At 48.6% G+C, this 18977-nt stretch overlaps 7 protein-coding genes across 7 annotated transcripts; 4 read left to right on the top strand and 3 right to left on the bottom strand.

Annotated features, from left to right (window-relative positions):
* Positions 1 to 204: 204 nt before the first annotated feature.
* Positions 205 to 2612, bottom strand: BC939DRAFT_464021 (uncharacterized protein). Its single transcript, XM_051557321.1, has one exon. It carries the CDS (start codon positions 2488 to 2490, stop codon positions 226 to 228), a length of 2265 nt encoding a protein of 754 aa, XP_051408141.1. The 5' UTR covers positions 2491 to 2612; the 3' UTR covers positions 205 to 225.
* Positions 2613 to 3142: 530 nt separating this feature from the next.
* BC939DRAFT_464023 (uncharacterized protein) lies at positions 3143 to 4382 on the bottom strand. The gene has a single exon (XM_051557322.1). The coding sequence runs from the start codon at positions 4284 to 4286 to the stop codon at positions 3252 to 3254; it is 1035 nt and encodes a 344-aa protein (XP_051408142.1). The 5' UTR covers positions 4287 to 4382; the 3' UTR covers positions 3143 to 3251.
* Positions 4383 to 5164: 782 nt separating this feature from the next.
* BC939DRAFT_464028 (uncharacterized protein) lies at positions 5165 to 7611 on the bottom strand. The gene is made up of 7 exons (XM_051557323.1): positions 7530 to 7611; positions 7248 to 7377; positions 7078 to 7135; positions 6902 to 6994; positions 6408 to 6766; positions 6123 to 6282; positions 5165 to 6025 (listed from the first exon to the last, which is right to left on the bottom strand). Exons 1-7 carry the CDS (start codon positions 7586 to 7588, stop codon positions 5244 to 5246), a joined length of 1641 nt encoding a protein of 546 aa, XP_051408143.1. The 5' UTR covers positions 7589 to 7611; the 3' UTR covers positions 5165 to 5243.
* BC939DRAFT_464033 (uncharacterized protein) lies at positions 7612 to 9677 on the top strand. The gene is made up of 6 exons (XM_051557324.1): positions 7612 to 7869; positions 7991 to 8121; positions 8217 to 8336; positions 8429 to 8647; positions 8756 to 8998; positions 9104 to 9677. The coding sequence occupies exons 1-6, from the start codon at positions 7848 to 7850 to the stop codon at positions 9317 to 9319; spliced, it is 951 nt and encodes a 316-aa protein (XP_051408144.1). The 5' UTR covers positions 7612 to 7847; the 3' UTR covers positions 9320 to 9677.
* A 913-nt stretch (positions 9678 to 10590) lies between these two features.
* BC939DRAFT_480670 (uncharacterized protein) lies at positions 10591 to 11741 on the top strand (the record flags this gene model as incomplete). Its single annotated transcript, XM_051558956.1, has 3 exons — positions 10591 to 10629; positions 11313 to 11420; positions 11487 to 11741. The coding sequence occupies 3 exons, from the start codon at positions 10591 to 10593 to the stop codon at positions 11739 to 11741; spliced, it is 402 nt and encodes a 133-aa protein (XP_051408145.1).
* A 994-nt stretch (positions 11742 to 12735) lies between these two features.
* BC939DRAFT_506865 (uncharacterized protein) lies at positions 12736 to 13499 on the top strand (the record flags this gene model as incomplete). Its single annotated transcript, XM_051560838.1, has 2 exons — positions 12736 to 12914; positions 13133 to 13499. 2 exons carry the CDS (start codon positions 12736 to 12738, stop codon positions 13497 to 13499), a joined length of 546 nt encoding a protein of 181 aa, XP_051408146.1.
* Positions 13500 to 13586: 87 nt separating this feature from the next.
* Positions 13587 to 14451, top strand: BC939DRAFT_307781 (uncharacterized protein). The gene is made up of 2 exons (XM_051551434.1): positions 13587 to 13827; positions 13923 to 14451. The coding sequence occupies exons 1-2, from the start codon at positions 13674 to 13676 to the stop codon at positions 14306 to 14308; spliced, it is 540 nt and encodes a 179-aa protein (XP_051408147.1). The 5' UTR covers positions 13587 to 13673; the 3' UTR covers positions 14309 to 14451.
* Positions 14452 to 18977: the final 4526 nt, after the last annotated feature.

An 18977-nucleotide genomic window follows, 5' to 3' on the forward strand; every position in this document is an offset into this window, starting at 1 on the left:
AACAGGTGAGAGAATGGAGCGAAGTGAAGGGGGAGAACGTGTGAATGAGGAGGGCTTCCAGTTGACGTAATAGGGCAAACGCTCACATCTCCACACCCCCCATCCTGCCTGTTTAAACTTCTTGCGGCTGTTTTTGTACGTTTATTTCTTTGCAATTTGGGGAGTTTTTTAAAAGCAATTCCAACAAAGGTATCACTCTGTTTGTCCAGAGCACCTTGTGTCCTCTTATCCTTGCCGATACTGCTGCTGCTGCCTTTGCTGTTGCTGTTGCTGTTGCTGTTGCTGCTGTTGTTGCTGTTGATAATGCAGCTGCTGCAACTGCTGCATCTGACGAAGCGTCATCTTGCCCGAGTCACGACCAACCGTCCCCGTACCACCTCCCCCTTGATGACCTCCTAGTTGTTGCTGCTGTGGCTGTGCTTGGTAATGTCCATTAAGCTGCTGCAATGATCGGTGGTGTTGCAATCCTCGAGGTTGATGTTGATCAGCGTATTGACCAGCGCCGTGATGACCCTGCTGCGATTGTGATTGACTTTGTTGCTGTTGCTGTTGCTGTAATAGTTGCTGCTGTAACTGCTGCTGTTGTTGAAGCTCCAGAGGTGACTTTCCACACCGCGCCAAACATCTCAGCATACTATCCATCGAAGGATCCAGCGTCATCCGCACACACTTGTACTCTCGATTAATCCGATCCATCTCCTTCTGGACCCTGCCACGTCGCGCCATCTCATCCTCATCCACATCTTGCACATTCTCGCGCTGCAACCACAGCTTCTGCTGTGTTCTCGACAACGTCCCGGTCTTTGACCCATTGTTCGTCAGGTTCGACTGTGCCACTGCCGCCGCTGCAATCGCCGAGGCTGCCGAGGCCGAGCTCAAAGCTGAGGCCGAGAAGGGGGATACTCCACCTGTCTCGTGCAGGTTCTCGTCCGAGCTCGAGGTCGTCACAATCGTCGGGGGTATCAACTGATTCGATGTTGTGGTCGACTTTGGTGCAGACGAGCTCAACTGAGGTTGTGACGGCGAGGCCGGGTAGAATTTCGATGTAAAGCCTGCACGCTGCTGTGGTGAGGTCGCATTCGATTTGTCATGTCCGCCCTTGGGACTCCTCCGATTACTGTTCGGCGATCCATTGGCGGCGTGATGTGGATGGTGGTGATCGTCGTCCTCGGCTGAATGCGCTGCAGATGCGGTAGCGCCCGTAAGGAATTTAGAAACCATCTCAACCGCAGGCGAAGGTTGCATTGTAGGAGACGATACTTTGAATCCCTGGTGGCGTGAGCTGTCCGAGGTAGTGACCGAGGGCGAGGCGTCCGTACCAACAACGGCGGTATGCTTTGGGTTGATTGCCATGACAGTGTGGGTCGTAACCTTGGTGAGCGAGGGCTGTGGAGTGACCGAAGTCCTGGGATCGAGCAACATGGACAAGCGCTTGGATGCCGGGGACGGCCTGGTTGGAGCACGGCTCTTGGGCTTAGTAGAGGATCCAGACAGGTTTTGGGACTCGTGGATGCTAGCGGAGCTCTTATGGGTTACTCGCGAAGGTCCCTCGCCATTCGAGACCACTTCAGGGGGGTTGCTTCTGCTCTTCTCGAGGGCATGACCTGCACGTTCGCCGGATGGGTGTATTGGATGCTGATCCTTAAGCGGCGGCTGCTTTGATCCACTTTGGCTTTGATTCCCCTTGCTGCTTTCGTGTTGTTGGTTGTTGTGGGAAGGATTGGTGGCGGCAGTCTTGGTGGACTGGCCTTTCTGATCGCCCTTCTGCTGGTCTGCAGTGGTCGGGTTCGAGGATTGTGTCCGGATCTCTGCTGACTCGTGCTGTTGAATATGCTCATGTGAAGAGGGCTCAGGCTCGGATTCTGCTGTCGCTGTCGCATGATACCCCAAGTCCTGGTTGTGTTGCAACCCAAGGTCCTGCATCGAAAGCGTCAATGTCGAGTCAATAAGCGTCTTTGCTAACGAATCTTCCTCCCGGTCATGCTGTGCGTCTTGCACTCGGCTCAGTCCTTCGGCCTGTGACCCGTTCGCAACCTCAGGGGTAGTCGTGGCAGCTGCAGCTGCAGCAACAGCGGCGGAGGATGAGGATTGTCGACGGCTGGTGTGTCGGTTATGTGAAACAGAATGGTTTCGGTGCAATTGAGCGTCGTCGTCCTTAGTATCCACCCCTGCAATCGTCTCCTGATCATGATCTTGTCCCTGACGCTGTCGTTCGCCCTGTACCTGGACCTCCTGCTCCTCCTCGCGACGACCATCCCCGACCTCGAACTGGGCCTTTCTTCTTCGCTGTTTGTTGGTGTTTAAGGTTCCGTGTGCATTCTTTGAGGAGACGTCGTGCTGGGCGCCATTGGATAAGGCTTCCTTCGTCATATGGTGCGTATCTCCTCTCCTGAGTTGCACCGAATCCGAGGGGTGGGCCGTGTTATCGCCTTGACCTTGACGGAGAGTTTCTGGAGAGGACGCTTCCGAGGGACGGTCATTGATATCCATTTAGAAGCAGAGAGGGAACGGAAGCGGAAAAAGGAGAGTGGGGAGAGTCGTGAAAAGAAGACGGAGCAGATGACGGAATGAGAGAAGAGAAAGAAGGAAAAAAAAAAAAAAAAAAAAAAAAAACGATGTCGTTGCAAGTAAATCGGAGAGGGAGAGAGACACACACACAATGGGCGATGGGAAAGAAGAGGAGGCGTGTCCGGTGTGGTGAGGATATGAATGTCCGTGTTGTGTGGGTGTGTGTGGGTGTGTGGGTGTGGGGCAGAGGAGGAAGAAAAGGGGGTGATGGCGGGTGGTGATGGATGTTGAAAAAGGACGGACGGACAATGAACTCGCTCGGACTGGGTTAGCTTTTTTTTGGTTGGGAAAATTGACCGCGTGGGAGTCCAAAAGGGCTAGCCATTGAGTGGCTTTTGCAAGATTAGATTCGACTGCACTTTATTCCACCACGCGCGAACTCTCTTCCTTACCCCTGGAAGGAGAAGATCCACCCAAACTGGTCCAACGCGGTGGATACCCAGACTAGCTTATATAGCTTATATACAGGTATACAGGTATACAGGCATATAGGCATATAGGCATACAGGCATACAGACATACAGACATACAGACATACAGACATACAGGTATACATCCTAGATCTCTGAAAGGCGTTTCTTTCTTTGTCCACCACGTGCACGCCTGCTTGCCTATCAAATAACGCGTTCTTTTTATGATTATATCTCAACACACTATGCCGCACTAGAGACCAATTGGATGATCTATGGGTTCCAGAACTGCTCCCGCTCGCGTGGTTCAGAAAACCCACTCCTCGTCGAACTAAACGAGTTCAGGCCCACATGTTGATCCGTCCTCCTCATCCTTCCCTTCCCATTCTGGTACGACATGTAGTCATCGTTGCCCCACTGCCCCTGTCGCCTTCGTCGTCGAAGGACCACCACCCCCGCCACCAGTGCCCCTACTGCCACCACTGCCGCAACCGATACCATCGCCTCTGTGGGAACCGACATCGACTGCGGATATCCCTCGCCCCCTGGAGAGGGACCGGTGGTTAGTGCTGCAGAGCTGTCTACCGCGGGAGTTTTTGTCTGGACTTGTGTTTGATCTCCTTTGTCGCCATGCTTTGAAGGCGTCTCTGAGGTTGTACCTAATGCTGGTGCCAACGTTGTTGGAGCTGGTACTGTTGCTGACCCTGCGTGCACACTTTCGGCGCCCATGGTTCCTTCAGGATGGGCCAAACTACATGATCCTGACTCTACATTGCTACAGCTGCCCGGATTCCTTTGTCTGGAAGGCTTTGTCAAGGAAGAAGGCTTGAAAGTTGCACTGGATTGCGTCGGACTGGAATGGGTAGCGTCTACAGTTGTCGAAGGTTTTGTAGACGAATCAATTGAACTGGAGGTTGTCCTGTATGTATGAGGAGCGTCTCCCCCTTCGCGAATCAGTTCGGCTGCTACGCCGACCTGTGAAGGATTTCCTGAGGACAGCGGTACCGGAACACCTTCTGCGAATGTCAACCAGCCTGCTGTGAGTGTCGTAAGCATCCCTGTGCTTTTTGTGGTGAAAAATGGCGACCAGGGCCGCAAACGAAGGCTTCGGCAATAACCGACATGGACGTTGAACGAGGATCGAGAAGAACCGAATGAGAATATTGAGAGGGCCATCAAGAGATAAAATAAAAATGCGTGCAAATGCAATGTGTGATATGAAGGGCGAAATGTGAGTCCATGCTGTTGCTGGCAGCGACCAGGACGTTGTGGACTAAGTCGCCGGGGCGCGACTTCTTGGATTGCCATGGTGTTGAGAATAGCGCGCGTGGTAATAACACAGGGTTAAGCCTGTCAGCTATGTCGAGGGCGAACCGGAATGGATTAAAGGACAGAGAGAGAGAGAGAAAGAGAAAGAGAGAGAGAGAGAGAGAGAGAGAGAGAGAGAGAGAGAGAGAATGGGCGGCGTGAAACGAGGAAGTGTTTCCCACTTCCTCGAGCGTCTGCTTGCTCGTTATAAAATGGGTGACAATCAGAGAGACAAAACGCGCCCCACCTACTTCCTTTTCTTCTGTATGCCTCCTTTTTTTATCGTGCTCACTGCTCACGATTCTTTGCTTTCCTGTGTTGATCTAGTCCATGAACCCAGCAACTTGCTTCGTTTTTTTATATGACTACGATCATCTTTAATGACATAGAGACCAAGGACAACTGCTAACCGGCGCAACGAGCCGACTCGAAAGTGAACCAACACGATAGCATTGATGTCTCACAGGAGATATTGCCTGGTCCTTGGCCTTGTGCTATCCTGCTGTTCATTTGCCCTCTTAACAGGTTTCGAATTAATCTGTTTGCAGCAGAGAACGGAGAAGACCCAATTTATCCGTGGAATTAAAGAAACAAATAAAAAAAATGCAGACAAGCTGGCGCCAATCATCACCTAACAACCTTTTGCAAGGAGACATGCACAATAAATAAGAAAGGGAGTGCTAATCAATCAAGGAGGTCCCCGATCTCCTCGAGAGAGCTACGATTCCGAATGAGCAACACAAGGTATGCTCATAGGCGAAGAAAGTCAAAGGCATCAAGGCACTGCCTGTGGGATGTGGGAATGCCACGAGATATACGCACTGATCAACTCCGCTGTGGCCTGTGCCATTCGCAAAAACAAATCTCCTTGAATATACCCTTGATCATCATTAACAAATTTATTTTCCTTGTGGGCAAATACAGGAGAAAAGGCTGTAATATGTTTGTTCACGCGCTTTAGGGGGTCAGGCGCTTGGGATCGCGAGGGAAGAGGGAGACGCGTCGAATGTTGCCAAGGTTGAGGTAGAAAAAGATGACGCGCTCCAAACCGATTCCTCCACCTCCGTGTGGCGGTGCACCCATGCGGAACGAATCCACATAGTCCTTAATCGACTCAGGATCGACGCCATGGGCCTTGGCACGCTCAATCAAAAAGTCGGGGTCGTGGATACGCTGAGCACCGGACAAAATCTCTTCACCACGCATGAAGAAATCGTACGAGTTCGAGTACTTGGGGTTCTTGGGGTCAGGCATCGTGTAGAAGGGACGGACATCCAGAGGGAACTTGTCCAACATGAAGAAATCGGTCTTGTACTTTTCCTTGACCAGTTGTCCAAGCTTCTTCTCGTTCTCAGTCGTGAAGTCGTCATAGTCGCCCATCTCAACACCGTTCTCGCGCAAAAGAGCAACAGCATCCTTGTACTCGAGACGAAGGGTCTTTGGCAAGAACTGAAATTTCTCGCACGGGTACTGACGATGCACAATATCAAGATCAGTAGCGTATTGGGTCTCCAATCCAGTGAAGATATGGACAAAAAGCTCGTCAAAGATGTCCAAGATCTCGTGGTAATGCTCCTCAAAGGCCATCTCCATATCCAGTCCAATGAACTCGGTCATGTGGCGATGAGTAAACGAGTTTTCGGCACGGAAGACACTGCCAATTTCGAAAACGCGCTCAAAGTCTCCGCAAACAATCATCTGCTTATAGAACTGAGGGGACTGGGCCAAGTACGCATCGGCTATAAAATGCAACGTTTTCAGATTTGTTAGGATAAGCCCCGATGATATGGTGTATCATGCCGCGTATAAATGCATGGAGAGGACGAGATAACTTACTGTCAAAGTATTTAACCTTGAAGACGTTGGCGCCTCCTTCAGTGGCAGTACCCACAATTTTGGGGGTGTGGATCTCCAAGAAGCCCTTGGACTCAAGGAACTCGCGGAAGAGTCTGGATACACCAGCCTGAATACGGAAAATGGCCTGGTTGGTGATGGTCTATTTGGAGTAAAAAAAATCGGATGTGATGTGAATAAAATTAGCCCTCCGGTTGTGCAGGAATAAGTCCAGATGGTACGGTTAAAGGTTTGGCACGTCCTCCACAGCAATAGTCGATCACTTACGCGGAGGTCGAAGACACGGTTCTCGAGACGGGTGTGCAAGTTGACCTTGCTGAATTGAACACCCTCACGCTCAAAGTCAGCCTCGGGGCGCGAAGCGTCCTCGAGATTAAAGGGAAGACGACCCTGGGCCTCGCTGGTAACGAACAACTGGCTGATCATGATCTCTGCATCGTGAACAGTGCAGCTCTTGACGGACTCCAACGGCTTAGAAATAGTGCCCTCGATTAAGACGATCGATTCTGAGGGGATGTTCTGTGCAAACTTCACCATCTGCTTGCTGACGGTAGTCTCATTGAAAACAACCAAGCCCTGGACGGTGCTGCTGTTCTGGCGGAGCTGGAAGAAGCACATCTTGTTGCCTAGAATGATACAAACACGTACAAGACCACAATATTATCGGTCAGCGCTGTGGAGAGATTCTGGGTTGCTGTTCCAGAGGCTGCTACCGTCTCCATGTCCAGGTTATGTAGCCTGCTCCTGGAACTACATCTTACCAGTGGGGCGGGAGGTTTGAACGCGGGCACGGATCCAGACCTTCTCATCAGCACGGGAGGCGTTGATATCGGTGAGGCGCTCATGCTTCAAGCCTAGAAAACAAAATGTTCAGGTTCAATTGCCTCATGAGTTCCGCTGCCAGCTCAAACTGAACCACGGTCGCCTCGATGGTTACCTGGGCGATCCTCGGAGCGATTCATTGGCTTCTTCCCGTAAAAGTCCTTGGAGTAATCCTACATCAAACAAACCAAATAAGAATATCTGTAAGCCCTTGCAATCCTGCTCCGCATTGCGACAGTCATTTTGGAATATAAAACGACGTTAAACATGCAATATGTCACGTACGACAACAGCGTTGGCCTTGGTGGCCGCTTGAGCAGCGCGAGTAGCAGCGTCCTTCTCGGCCCTCTCCTTCTTCAGCCTCTCCTTCTCAAGTTTCTTGAGAGCATTCTTGGAGAGGGGCTGGCCATTTTCGCTATGTGATCGTCAAGACAAGTGGATCGAAGATAAAGAGTGAGCTCTGGAACGTCGCTGTTAACGCCACCGCAAAGGCTGATCAAAGTTGAAACGCGATCAGTCCGGTGGTTTTCGGCGTTCAGACTACACTCCCGAACAATGAAAACATACTCGAGGACGACGTCCTGAACCTGCTTGGTGACCTCGTTGATCTCTGCGTTGTCAGCCATGGTAAAGTTGTGGGTGGATGTTGGGGGAAGAAGGGGAGTGGAACTCAAATCCGTCATTTATATAAATAAAAAAATCACGTACGGACAGTCACCACGTACATGGCACGACTGCGGCAATCGTGGCATATCGCGGCCCAAGTCTTTGTTCATCATCTTTGGACCTCATCAACATCAAGGACATCCTTCTGAAAAGGGTCGAACTGACTGAGATATCGCTCAGAATCAACACAATTGCAGTGGGAACGTTGTCTTTTTGAACATGTTAGCAGCAGGGCCTTCAGGTACCAATGATTTTTCGCACTTGTGACTCTGCGTTGACTTGGAGTGACTTGAGTAAGCGTCAAAGTCAACTTGCCTGTTGCCAATCATGTACTCAACTTGTTCGACTTGGATGAACAATAGGGTTCTATAATGCCCCCACAACCAAGGGAATGCTTCTCGTCGTAGGAGGACTATCGCTCCTTTCTTCGATTTTTCAGATCAAGACCAGTCTCCACCTGCAACTCGTGCCTCACCTCACCACACATCACCAGGTGATTATCCGGCAACATTTCTCTATTCATGGGCGGAGCTTCTTGTGGCAACCCTTGTCATGCCACTAACGCAAATCCCATTGCAACCATTGTAGTTCTGGCGCTTGATAACATCGCATTTTGCATTCTCAACCTCGACCGAGGTCCTATTTGCAGGACTCATCATTTATCATCTCAGAGTCATTGAGCGCCTGTTTGGACCTGCGAAATATGCGGTAATCTGAAAGAAAAAAATCTTTCTTTCCTGAGCGAATATTGGAGGATTGGCGCAGTACTAAGAATTGAATGCACTCAACTCGCGTTCTAGGCGTTCTTGTTTGTTTCGGCCGTCGTTTGCACGTTTCTCAATATAGCGGTCCTAGTCACTGGCGCAGCATTTGGTCTACATGTCCTACCGGGTGGACCCTACGGCATCATCTTTGCGGCGATATATCAGTTTTACACTCTTATCCCGGTCATGTATGAGTTCAAAATCTTTGGAGTGACGTTCACAGACAAGGTCTTTATGTATGCCTTCGGAGTACAGGTAAGAGGCTGTATTGATCTCACTGCTGGAACCTAGATTTTGCAATGTTGCAATCTTTGGAGCTCAAATACTGACAGGAATATACCCCTATAACTCATCTGTCAATAGCTCATGTTGTCACATATGTCTGGATCCATCGCATTGAGCATTTGCGGACTTTTGGCGGGAGCGATATACAGGAGCGACTTTGCGGGGACCAGGCGCTGGAGATTTCCAAAGCCTGTAGTGCGATTCACAGAGCGATTTTTGCTTCCACTATTTTCCTCTTCACCAGCTATCCGGTCAACCGCAACCACATTCGAGAGTCGTTCTCAAACAAGATCCCCTGACCGATCGGCGCAGACCATGCGGGTATGGACAGGAGGAACTGAAAGAAAAGAAAATCGCCATGATCCAATTCTCTTTACAAGACCTTACTAATCAATTCACCGTATCTTTCGCTTGAAATATCATTAGGAGTATCTGGATGTCCTATCCACAGGAGGAGCGCCTCAAGGCGCGACACCTCGGCCACCTTCAGAAGAGCAGATAGCAACTCTTCAGGCCATTTTCCCTACTGCAACTCAGGACCAAGCAATAGCAGCACTCAACTCAGCTAACAATAACCTTGATGGAGCGGTACAATATCTCCTGGACAACCAACCCAATGCTCCTCCAGCCCCTTCTTCATAATAAAGACGGTTATACCCAGTTACTGAGCTCATTGCAAACAATGACAAGGTGCTGCAACAAGAAGATAAAACTGCAATCGCTGTCTTAATAAGCGATCCTTACCATTGGGACGGTACAGTCCATGGAATGGCATTCTCTGTCTAGTTGTCTAGTTTCCTAAAAGCAACCACTAGTTGTGTAGAATAGTATGGGCAGTTCATGTTACGACTTTCTGGGACTGCAAAGCGTGGTGTTCCAGAAATATAGTGTTTTTTTTGTCGATCTCTTAGTAACGGAGAACGATAAATTGTTTGATGTGCCTACATACATGGCATCGCGGAACTTGTATCACTTATCTCAGCTTTTTTTTTTTTTTTTTTTTTTTTTTTTTTTTTTTTGGCTTCCTCTTTATGGTCGCTCACTGAGGCCATAGGATGGAACAATACTGTTGGCGCAAGAGATTCATTGCACTGCAGTCCAGGCATCCTTTCTGATCCTAATAGAGAGTGCTCAAGGACAAAGCTGCAAGCAACTTAAGGTTTCGACGCGTCTTTCATTTTGTTACACCAAATGAAAAAATAGTAATCGACATAAAAACTCCACATTTCCTCTCACCTACCACTGGTTTGCTATCGACTCCACCATTCTGACCATTTTTACTCCAATTATTAAAAAATAAGACGTCCCTCTTACCCTACCCTGCATTCATTTTTGGTCGATGAGTGCATATGTTCTTGTTTCCTTCTTCCTCTTCCTCCTGTAGCTCAATCGTTGAAATAAAAGCAGCAGCGCTAGTCGACTAGACCTAGCAGCAGTAAGAATAGACGTTACATATTTATATTGCATTGGTATGCCTTCGTACCAAACGCAAACCCGACCTGCAACAGGAGTGTTTACTTGAAGGTAAGGTCTTCTTCCTGCTAGACTCAAGAGATGTCTATGTTCAATAATTTGTAGGCCTTCGCAGCGTGACTCAGATTGTGCATATCATCTCGACGTGCGACATGCATGCAAATGCCTTTTGTCCTTGCTCTTGGGCCCCCTACCCTCTTTGCCTGTTATGACCTGAGCGGCCCTATCCCCTTTGAGGCCCCATACCTTCTCTTCGCTCACCTGCCTCAGTCCTCACTTTTTTTTTCAACCGGCGGGCCCGCGTATGGTTTGTCTACCCCTTGTCATAGACATCGCTCCAATCAAGATGGGTCTCAGGGTGCTGCCTATTTTTCTTCTTTTTTTATATAGTAGCACTTGCCATAATGTCCTGCGCCAGCATCTCTCCACTGATAGCCCTAATGGCTGTCTTCATAGTCTACAATAGGGTCGAGCTAAAGGTGGGTGATCGAATTAACAAGAATGCTGTCTGTATGGTTCAACGCTTTTTTCTCGCTTTCTCACTGGACCTTCCTGTGTCCCATTTAACCCACCGTGGAGAGAAAGATACGACGTGTCTTCTTAGACAGCTTGTAGCTTGAATTGGTTGTCATTCAAGGCGTACCAGTTCCTGGCAAGAGAATTTATATGAGATAGCTGCACTCCCTCCTGACAGGAAGATGGAAATCAAGCAATTGCGGCGATACTATGCAGACTTCCAGGCAGATATCTATCAGCCAAGATCTATATCGCGCATGTTAGCCTTTTCTGTCTTTCGACTGGCTTCTTTTTTCTAGTTGGGATGAATCTCTCTCGGGAGCGGTATCCAAATGCGGATGCCAGGTCCTTATCGAAAAAGCGATATATATCCCTCTTGTCGTATGCAAACCCACCTTTTCGTCGCCTACGGTTCCCTCTTCGCCGATACTCCTCCGCCTCTGCAACTATTCCTAGTTCACCCTTTCCAAGGCTTCTGTCCATGAGCCTTAAGTCTGTCCGATGCTATCTATCTATCGACCAGTAATCTTTGTCCCAACCATGTATCCACTTATGATTGCCGACCCAACACGTCGAAACATGGCTGCTGCCTCGTATCCGTTCCGGGACCGCGGCTCGACCTCAGTTCACTCGGTCTACTTTCTAGACACCCGAACTTGGACCTGAACCTGGACCGTATCAGCATCTAACTTTGTACGCGGCCGAAGCTGCTGTGTATGCGCCTTTACCTGAAACTGGCTTGTTGTTTGGGGAGGTAAGCTGACTCTGATTTCCTCCTTCGGTCGAGGAGAATATGATGATGTACTCGCTGAGTGCACAGAACCGGGTTACCATTTTTGTTCCGTCAGGATCGTCTGCTGGATCTGGATCAAGCGGCTATCCCGGATCAAGAGATCGAACCAGCAACGACCGTGACTCGAACAGCCTGAAGACAAAGTCGATTGGCCTTATTCTGGCCACTGCAACTGTTAATTCCATCTTGGCGCTCGTGGTCATTGGAGGCGCCATCTTGGTCATTTGCAAGCGGAACCGGCGCCACCGTAACCTCAACACCAACCAACGCAATTCTACCTAGCACAATATTTTGACAATTATCAACGCCGTATTCGGCACCCTGAAGACACCGCTTGCGGTTTGGAATTAAAAGGCACTAGTAGATCTCGAGAACAGTCTCTATACCACTAATACGAGTGTGGTCTTCTCACCTGGCAAAGAAGACTTGGAACTGTGGTGTAGTAAACGAGAATCATTCGGTTGGTCTCGCAAAATTGATATTAGACCACAGGGAAGAGCACCGCCCCAGAATAAAAGAATAAACGGTCTGGTTCCTAAACCAGAGTCTTCTTTCCACCTAAATCATTTGTATCACACATTGCATTCGTCCAGATTGTCCGGATAACACCGCATCATTGACTGGTACTGACTACCACCGTCAGCAACCCACGCAACACAATACAATCAATAGGAAATGCCGACCCTGACCGACCATTCGCCACCTTAGCACCGTCAATCGCTCTTATTTAGACATTGTACTTGCCCTGCAGCGCTTCCCCGATCATCGATCGTCTCGTCATCGGCTTATCCTCGTGAAACGGCATTATAAAGGTACAACGGAGGCCCGATCAGCGAACATTGACATACAACGACTCCAGAGGGGCGAACTTCATTGTCACGACTCCTCACCTCATCGGATATCACATATGCGAACTCCTTGTACCTACCCCAGTCATTCCCAAAGGAATAGTCCTAGCTCGTACCATTTAGCTAAACAGATCCCCATATTTATTTCCTTTCGTTTTCGTCTAGTTTATTTTACCTTTGTGTTGATACGAACCAGTAAGTGACCGAAGCACGCCCTTGCCGAAGTCCTATTCGCGTAGTGTCTCCTGTAAATAGAACTAATGGTAGAAGTTACAGAACTCGTTACTAGCCCGAAGTGAAATAGTTTCCCAAGTTCGAACTTCAATATCTTTTCATTGCGAAAGAGTTGCCCAAGTTCAGCACGTACACGGCAGTAAAGACTATGTACGCCGAGGGTAGGGACATCTTATTTTCCTATTTTGCCACTAATGTCGCCAACTCAACCGTTCCTTCCTCTTAAAAATATTCCACTCCGCATAACCCGCAGTGGCAATGGCAGCGACAGCGATATCTTCGGCAACTACACCACTTGCAATGACAGTCACACCGACACCGACAGCGACGACATTGACAGCGATGTCAGCCTGCTGAAGTGTAGGATATCTGCGTAGAGCTCATGGGTGAAGCATGGACGGAAGAGGCGGGTAGATGGTAGAGAGATGAACAAAGCAAAAAGGCAAATATTTTTTTTGACAGAAAGAGACAGAGAGACATGCCACGCTGGTCGTCATTTGTTCCCACCAAAAAAAAATAAGAGGATATGAGCCAATGGCATTGCGCATAGAACTCGGGTGTGGATGCCCAGATTCGATGCTAAAAAAATAGCGCGAATCTTTTCGACACAAGCGGCGATGCTCCAATAATCAAGACAACGACGACCCCTGTGATTGGTATTACTCAGACAATGATTGTGACGACGTCCAAGAATAGCTCAAGTTCGACCAAGGTCGGATCGATGGTACTGACAAGTATGAGACCCGACTACTCCAGCAGTGGCCAACATTTATCGGAGCTGCATGTCGATAGATTGTCTACGTCGCGCAGTATGACGGTTTTTACGCGCAATGCGGATGAGTATGAGACGAAGACACAGGGTAGATGGTCAGAGAGTCAGCAGCAACAGCAGCAGCAGCAGGCGTACCGACAAAGACTGGAGCGGAGTTTGGGAAAAAAGAGTCAAGGTGCATACTAACCCATTAGTTTTTACAAGGATCCATCTGTGCTGCATACTGTCCCATCAGTGTTGTTTATGTGACTTAAACAACGCAGACTTGATTATTATCTCGACAGCACTTATCTTTGGCCCTCTTGTTCTCTAATTTTCTTTCTCTGGCGTTCCTCCGAGTTTAATACGCATCATACAATCATGATAAGCAAACAGTTATTTTTGAAAGAGACGCCTGGCTTCAAGCGTGCATACGATATGATCATAGGGATGCGTGTGTATGTGTGTATAGACACTTCGTGGACCTGGCACCCAGGAGCCCATCAGACAGCGCCTGCATGTTGGTTTTTAAATGGTAAAGTCAAAAGTATATACAACCATCGAGTATTGAAGAGCAAAAAAAAAAAAAAAAAATGCGAAGACTGAGTAGCGCACAATGTTTTTATTCAGACTTGGCAGGCCATCATGCACCTCTCTACCTCATCCATTGTCGCGCTGTACAAACCAATAATCTAGTGATTTTCACAGGTGAATTTTGCCAAAAGACCGGAAGGAACTCTCGTTCCCAGCGCCTCAGTCACGATAGTTCCTGTGTCTGGCTGGAAGGCAGCTTGGGTTGGGTTGTCAGTGGCGCGCGGGATCAGTTATATGTCTTGGTCAATGTTGGGAACGACGTTCTGATTGGGAACCTCGTTGTGATTAGGAACCCCGTTGTGGTTGGGAACTCAGTCGACCTTAGGAGCCCAGTCGTGCTTGGGGACCCAATCGATGTTGGGAACCACGTTGTTCTTGGGAGCCGAGTCAACGCGTCAGTGGTCTCGGCGGGCCTCGCCTAGATGGCGGGGATAACGATCATGCCAAGGGCGAGGGAAGTGACCGACAGCTTCATGAATTGAATTGGATTCGAGGGATAAGGGAGGCGAGGTAAACGGTGAATGTGTCACTGTAGAGCAAGAGTGATGGCGATAGGGTAACCTTTTATACGGTCTCAAGTATAAGGTGAGGGCGAGGGAAGGGGGCCCGAGGGTACCCTTGCGCCCGCTGAGCGCCGAGCTCTCCTTCGACGGGTCAACGTTACACGGTGATGTATTTGCCCTCGCAATCAATCGCCGTACTCAGTTCATGCGTTTTCGACCCTTCGCTTGTGAAATCCTTATTTTGTTGGAACATCGGTTACACGAATTAGAGAATCTCACAGCCCAAGAGTGTATTTGCAAATCCGCCAGTTCCTGGGCTGTCGTGTTTTGGTACGGGTTTCGAGGGCAAATCCGTAACGCGTTTGGACTCCCTAATGCATACATTTGGAGGGCGAGGGGGCTACGCTAAAAACTGATTTTCTGACCTCTTCCTGTGCACACAAATGGTGGTAGGTCTCAACAGTTGGAGACGGTATGACCCATAACAGGATCTTAAGAGAGAAAGGCGCCTGAGGAAGAAATACATATAATTCTGTAAAGGTTTCTAAGACTGTAGAAAATCTCCCTTCGTCCCCTTCTCCTGCTCTTCACTGCGCCTCGCTGTAGCCGGGAAGTCAGGAAGCAAACGATGAGCAATTACCTTCGCCACCTGAACGAGGACACAGAGTCACGCGTCCTTGGAGAAGATGACGATCATAGTCGCCATGTACCTCGGTAATAAAGGACATACTGCCAAGACAATCTCCCTAGATCACCGGAGTATTTATCAAGAACCTGATGAATCGCGCGTCCGTTAACATTGTAAAATATTCTAGATATCCTCGTAAGTTAGAGAAGCTGGATATGCGCCACAGTCGACTGGGCCACTGCACAGGAAATTGTCAAACATCTAACTAAAGACGTTCACCTCGACACTGTCAAATGAGCATTTTACATAGATCGAGATACTGGAGTCGCGTTGCGCTCAAGGCACAATTAGCGGGTAAGAAGCGCAAGACAAAAAAAAGACTCTGGCTTGCTCTTCCGCCCAGGAACTGGCCTGCAAGTGACTGAGCCGGAGTCCTTTGAACGGATGAATCGAGTTTTGAACTCGGCAAGGATTGGCGTCAAGCGAAGGTTTGGCGCAGGTCCGACGAGAAGTTTTTGTCCACCTGCTTGGTTACCCACATTCAAGTCAGAGTGCATCCCCGTCATGGTGAATAACGCCTTTATTCCAAATTCCAAGTCCGAAGTGATCTTCATGCTGAGGGGAAGCAACCCGCCAAAGACTTTATTGAGATCGTTTATGAGAGTGCGTTGGAGGCATATGGAAGTTAGACTGGCCAATAAACTCCCCGGATTTGATTCCGATCGAGAATATTTGGGAAATCATTAAGAATACCCTCCAGAAGTACGAGGTAATGCCGAAGAAACGAGGCCAAGATGATTGAACGTATCATGAAAGTGCGAGAGGATTATTTCTGTAGGAAAAATGGAGGAATTAGCTACCAGAGCGCGCCATTTACTCACGAAGGACGCATGTCTGATCCGCTTGGCAATATCCCTGATTCCAGTTTCTTTCAAACTTTTTCTCTCTTATTTTTTTTCTTCTTTTTCTCAAAGAGATGAAAACATTGTCAGGCCATATGGATGAACAAAGGCAAATCCCATTCTCTGGAGATGGTATAAAGATCCATTCATAGATTGATGTGCTTTGTCTATGAATAATCGTCTATGGTATATTGTCTATGTCGAGAAACCCACTTTATTGCAACCAAACATTCAACCAGTGATGCGCGTTTAGTGACCTCCTATTGAACGGCAGAAAACACAGCGGAGGAACATTTAATGACATTGATCTCAATTGCATTACCATTTTATTTTATTTTATTTTATTTTTGGTTCGCGACAGGTAATGAAATGAAAATCAACGTACACTTAAACAGCGACGGTGGTTGGAATGACCTCCTTGGCCTTGACAACCTTGGAGGGGTGTAGCCTCTTGCTGTACTTTCAAGACTTAGATGAGAGGCTTAGGCTGGGACTCCTTAGGCTGGACAGGCTTCTTGGGGGGAACGGGCGTCTTTGAAGGAGCAGGCTTCTTTGAAGGAGTAGGCTTCTTTGCGGGAGTAGGCTTCTTTGAAGGAACAGGCTTCTTGGAAGGAACAGGCTTCTTTGAAGGAGCAGGCTTCTTGGAAGGAACAGGCTTCTTGGGGGGAGCGGTCGTCTTAGGGGGAGCGGTCGTCTTAGGGGGAGCGGTCGTCTTAGGGGGAGCAGGCGCCTTGGTGGTAACAGGCTGCTTGGGGCCGACGACGCAGAGAGGAGCACCGACATCCAAGTTAGCGCAGTCGCCGCGCAACTTCAAGTTCCAGCGACGCAAGTCAGCGAAGGTGATGCCGTTGGCCTTGGCGCTGTTGTCCCAGGAAAGAAGTAGGTGAATGGGAATATTAGTTTCCGGCTCGTTTAGAAGATCCGCTACCAATTTTGCACTGTTACACAAGGGCCCTTGGCAATGAACGGAGGTGGGTACTTACAACTGGTCGCAGCCGGTGTCGGTGGGCTTGACAACGACGGTCTTCTGGCAGCCCTGGATGGGGACGGGGATGACAGCCATGGCCTGGGAAGCAACGGCAGCAAGGACGAGAAGAGTAGCGGAGAACTTCATATTGATGATAGGTTTATAGTGGGGTTGAGAGGTTAGGGTATAAGGGTGTAGGCGAGTGCTGTAGAAGCGAGTGAGGGATGTTTGGTGGGTTTCTGGAATGGGAAGTGCGACTTAAGGAATCAAAGGGGATGGACAGGAGGATTCCTTTTATACAAACGGGCGACATTAGGGTAAAGATAGATCATTAAACTGAAACCTTGAATACAATCCCTAGTATTGGACACCTCGAGGAGCTCCAGTAATAATTTAAAAAGAGAAGGTTGGGGAAAACACGGGGGGTGAGCCCTGCTTAAAGTAGACTGAGCCTGTGGGTGGTCCCTTGTATTCGATCGCTAATTGGCTTTCATAGAGTGTGGGATGTGACACGGAGTGCCTAAGCATTTCCCGTTACGGTGCGCTTGCCAGCATGTTATGCTCTTTTTATATCAGAGCCAATCCAAATTTGAACATTTATTTTTATCATAGGCGTGCATGGGTCGCATACAAGAGAAAGTACCCGCTTTGCATTGCTGAGTTGTTTGTTGATTTAACGAGTTCTCCGGGTAGCCTTCGTTCACAATCGCGTCCAACGCACGAATAAACAAGCTGTTTCCATCCAATATATCAATCAAAGCTCCTAATCTCCCCAGGAAACTATCCTCTAGGGTGCACACACGCTCTATTATCCCCAGGGGTTTGCGAAGGAGGGTTTGTCTTGGAGCTCAAGGTCCTGCTGCATCCTTTAGAGTTGTGAGATTAATAGCCGCTGCGGTACCCGATTTCATTAGGAAAGAAGTTTTCAGAACCCATGTTGACCAGGCTATAAGCGAGCCTGGGATAATGGCCTTTGTGTGGACAAAAGGGACTCGCTCCTATATAAATATGTACTCCATGGCGAGAAAAAATAGCACTTGCTAATCAGATGATTTAATTTAAAAGGCTTCTGTGAGTAAGCATATCCAGACTTGAACCACCTCCAGTGCAGGACTGCAAATAGAGACGCTCAAGAGGATAAAATTCATATTGACCTAGTATTATAGCAAGAAGACAAGTCGCGTAATGGTGCACCTAGGATGCTACGATTTGGTATGCTTAGGTGCCTGTAATCTAAACCCTCTTGTATCACTAGATGCATGCAACTGTAAACTAACTATGGTCTACCGAAGATTTGCTCGAATGGCCATGCGTGTGTGTGTGTGTGGAGGGGATGAGATCTTAGCAGAGGACATGAAGCAATCATTTTTGCGATTATGTTTTGTGCTCCGTCGCGACACGTATTTGGTCTAGTAGTAGAGCAATACATGCTCTCAATCTGCCTTCCAGATGCTAGTGCCAGCGATGGCATGTCTGCCTGGGACTTTTATGAGGCACCATCAGAGGCTTTATTGAAGTACCTGAAAAGTTCTGGTTCCCCACCATTCTCAAGCTCTAGAGTGAAGGTGGACAAATACGAACTCTTTCCATTGAACGTTGACCATTGGCCCAACATAGCTTTTAGCTTTTTACTCCTCCAAAAAAGAAGTTTGGTCCGAGCCTTTTTTTTTTAACATGAAAAGCAGGGCTTCCAAAGTAGCCAGACAGGAGCTCCCAAAGCGGCCGTGCAGAAATTCTAGCTATTGTTGGAGCCAGGGAGACAGCGCGATATCCTGGGTCCTTGGAAATCACATTTGCATTGCTCCCGTGATGGTTCACAAACCTTATTTTAATGTTCAAATTGCGAGATCGAGATCCTGCTCATGAGTTGCTCCAGCACTGCTACAAGCCACGGCTTGGACAATGCAGCCTTTGGTACGCCTGCGCGTCTGGGGATCTGGCGCCAATAAAAAAAAAATTGACTACAAGGGAGGGCGAAAGGGGAGAGCGGTCAACAGACAATTCTATCGGGAGTGAATGTTGCTTCACCTCTGTGAAAAGTGACGAATAGCGACGGCAGGCGGGCTTTTTTGGCTGCAGTTCACCCAATGC

The sequence above is a fragment of the Gamsiella multidivaricata genome (assembly GCF_025024155.1).
Source record: "Gamsiella multidivaricata strain RSA 2152 chromosome Unknown BC939scaffold_80, whole genome shotgun sequence".
NCBI lineage: Eukaryota > Fungi > Mortierellomycota > Mortierellomycetes > Mortierellales > Mortierellaceae > Gamsiella > Gamsiella multidivaricata.

Coding starts and splice junctions, on each gene's coding strand:
- BC939DRAFT_464021 (XM_051557321.1), bottom strand. CDS start 2,490: ATGGATATCAATGACCGTCCCTCGGAAGCGTCCTCTCCAGAAACTCTC.
- BC939DRAFT_464033 (XM_051557324.1), top strand. CDS start 7,848: ATGTTAGCAGCAGGGCCTTCAG. Junction 8,337..8,428: donor TTGGACCTGCGAAATATGCG/GTAATCTGAAAG, acceptor CTCGCGTTCTAG/GCGTTCTTGTTTGTTTCGGC. Junction 8,648..8,755: donor TGTATGCCTTCGGAGTACAG/GTAAGAGGCTGT, acceptor ATCTGTCAATAG/CTCATGTTGTCACATATGTC.
- BC939DRAFT_307781 (XM_051551434.1), top strand. CDS start 13,674: ATGATAAGCAAACAGTTATTTTTGAAAGAGACGCCTGGCTTCAAGCGT. Junction 13,828..13,922: donor TGCATGTTGGTTTTTAAATG/GTAAAGTCAAAA, acceptor GTTTTTATTCAG/ACTTGGCAGGCCATCATGCA.
- BC939DRAFT_464028 (XM_051557323.1), bottom strand. CDS start 7,588: ATGGCTGACAACGCAGAGATCAACGAGGTCACCAAGCAGGTTCAGGAC. Junction 7,136..7,247: donor CCAAGGCCAACGCTGTTGTC/GTACGTGACATA, acceptor TGTTTGATGTAG/GATTACTCCAAGGACTTTTA. Junction 6,283..6,407: donor ACCGTGTCTTCGACCTCCGC/GTAAGTGATCGA, acceptor TACTCCAAATAG/ACCATCACCAACCAGGCCAT.
- BC939DRAFT_464023 (XM_051557322.1), bottom strand. CDS start 4,286: ATGGCAATCCAAGAAGTCGCGCCCCGGCGACTTAGTCCACAACGTCCT.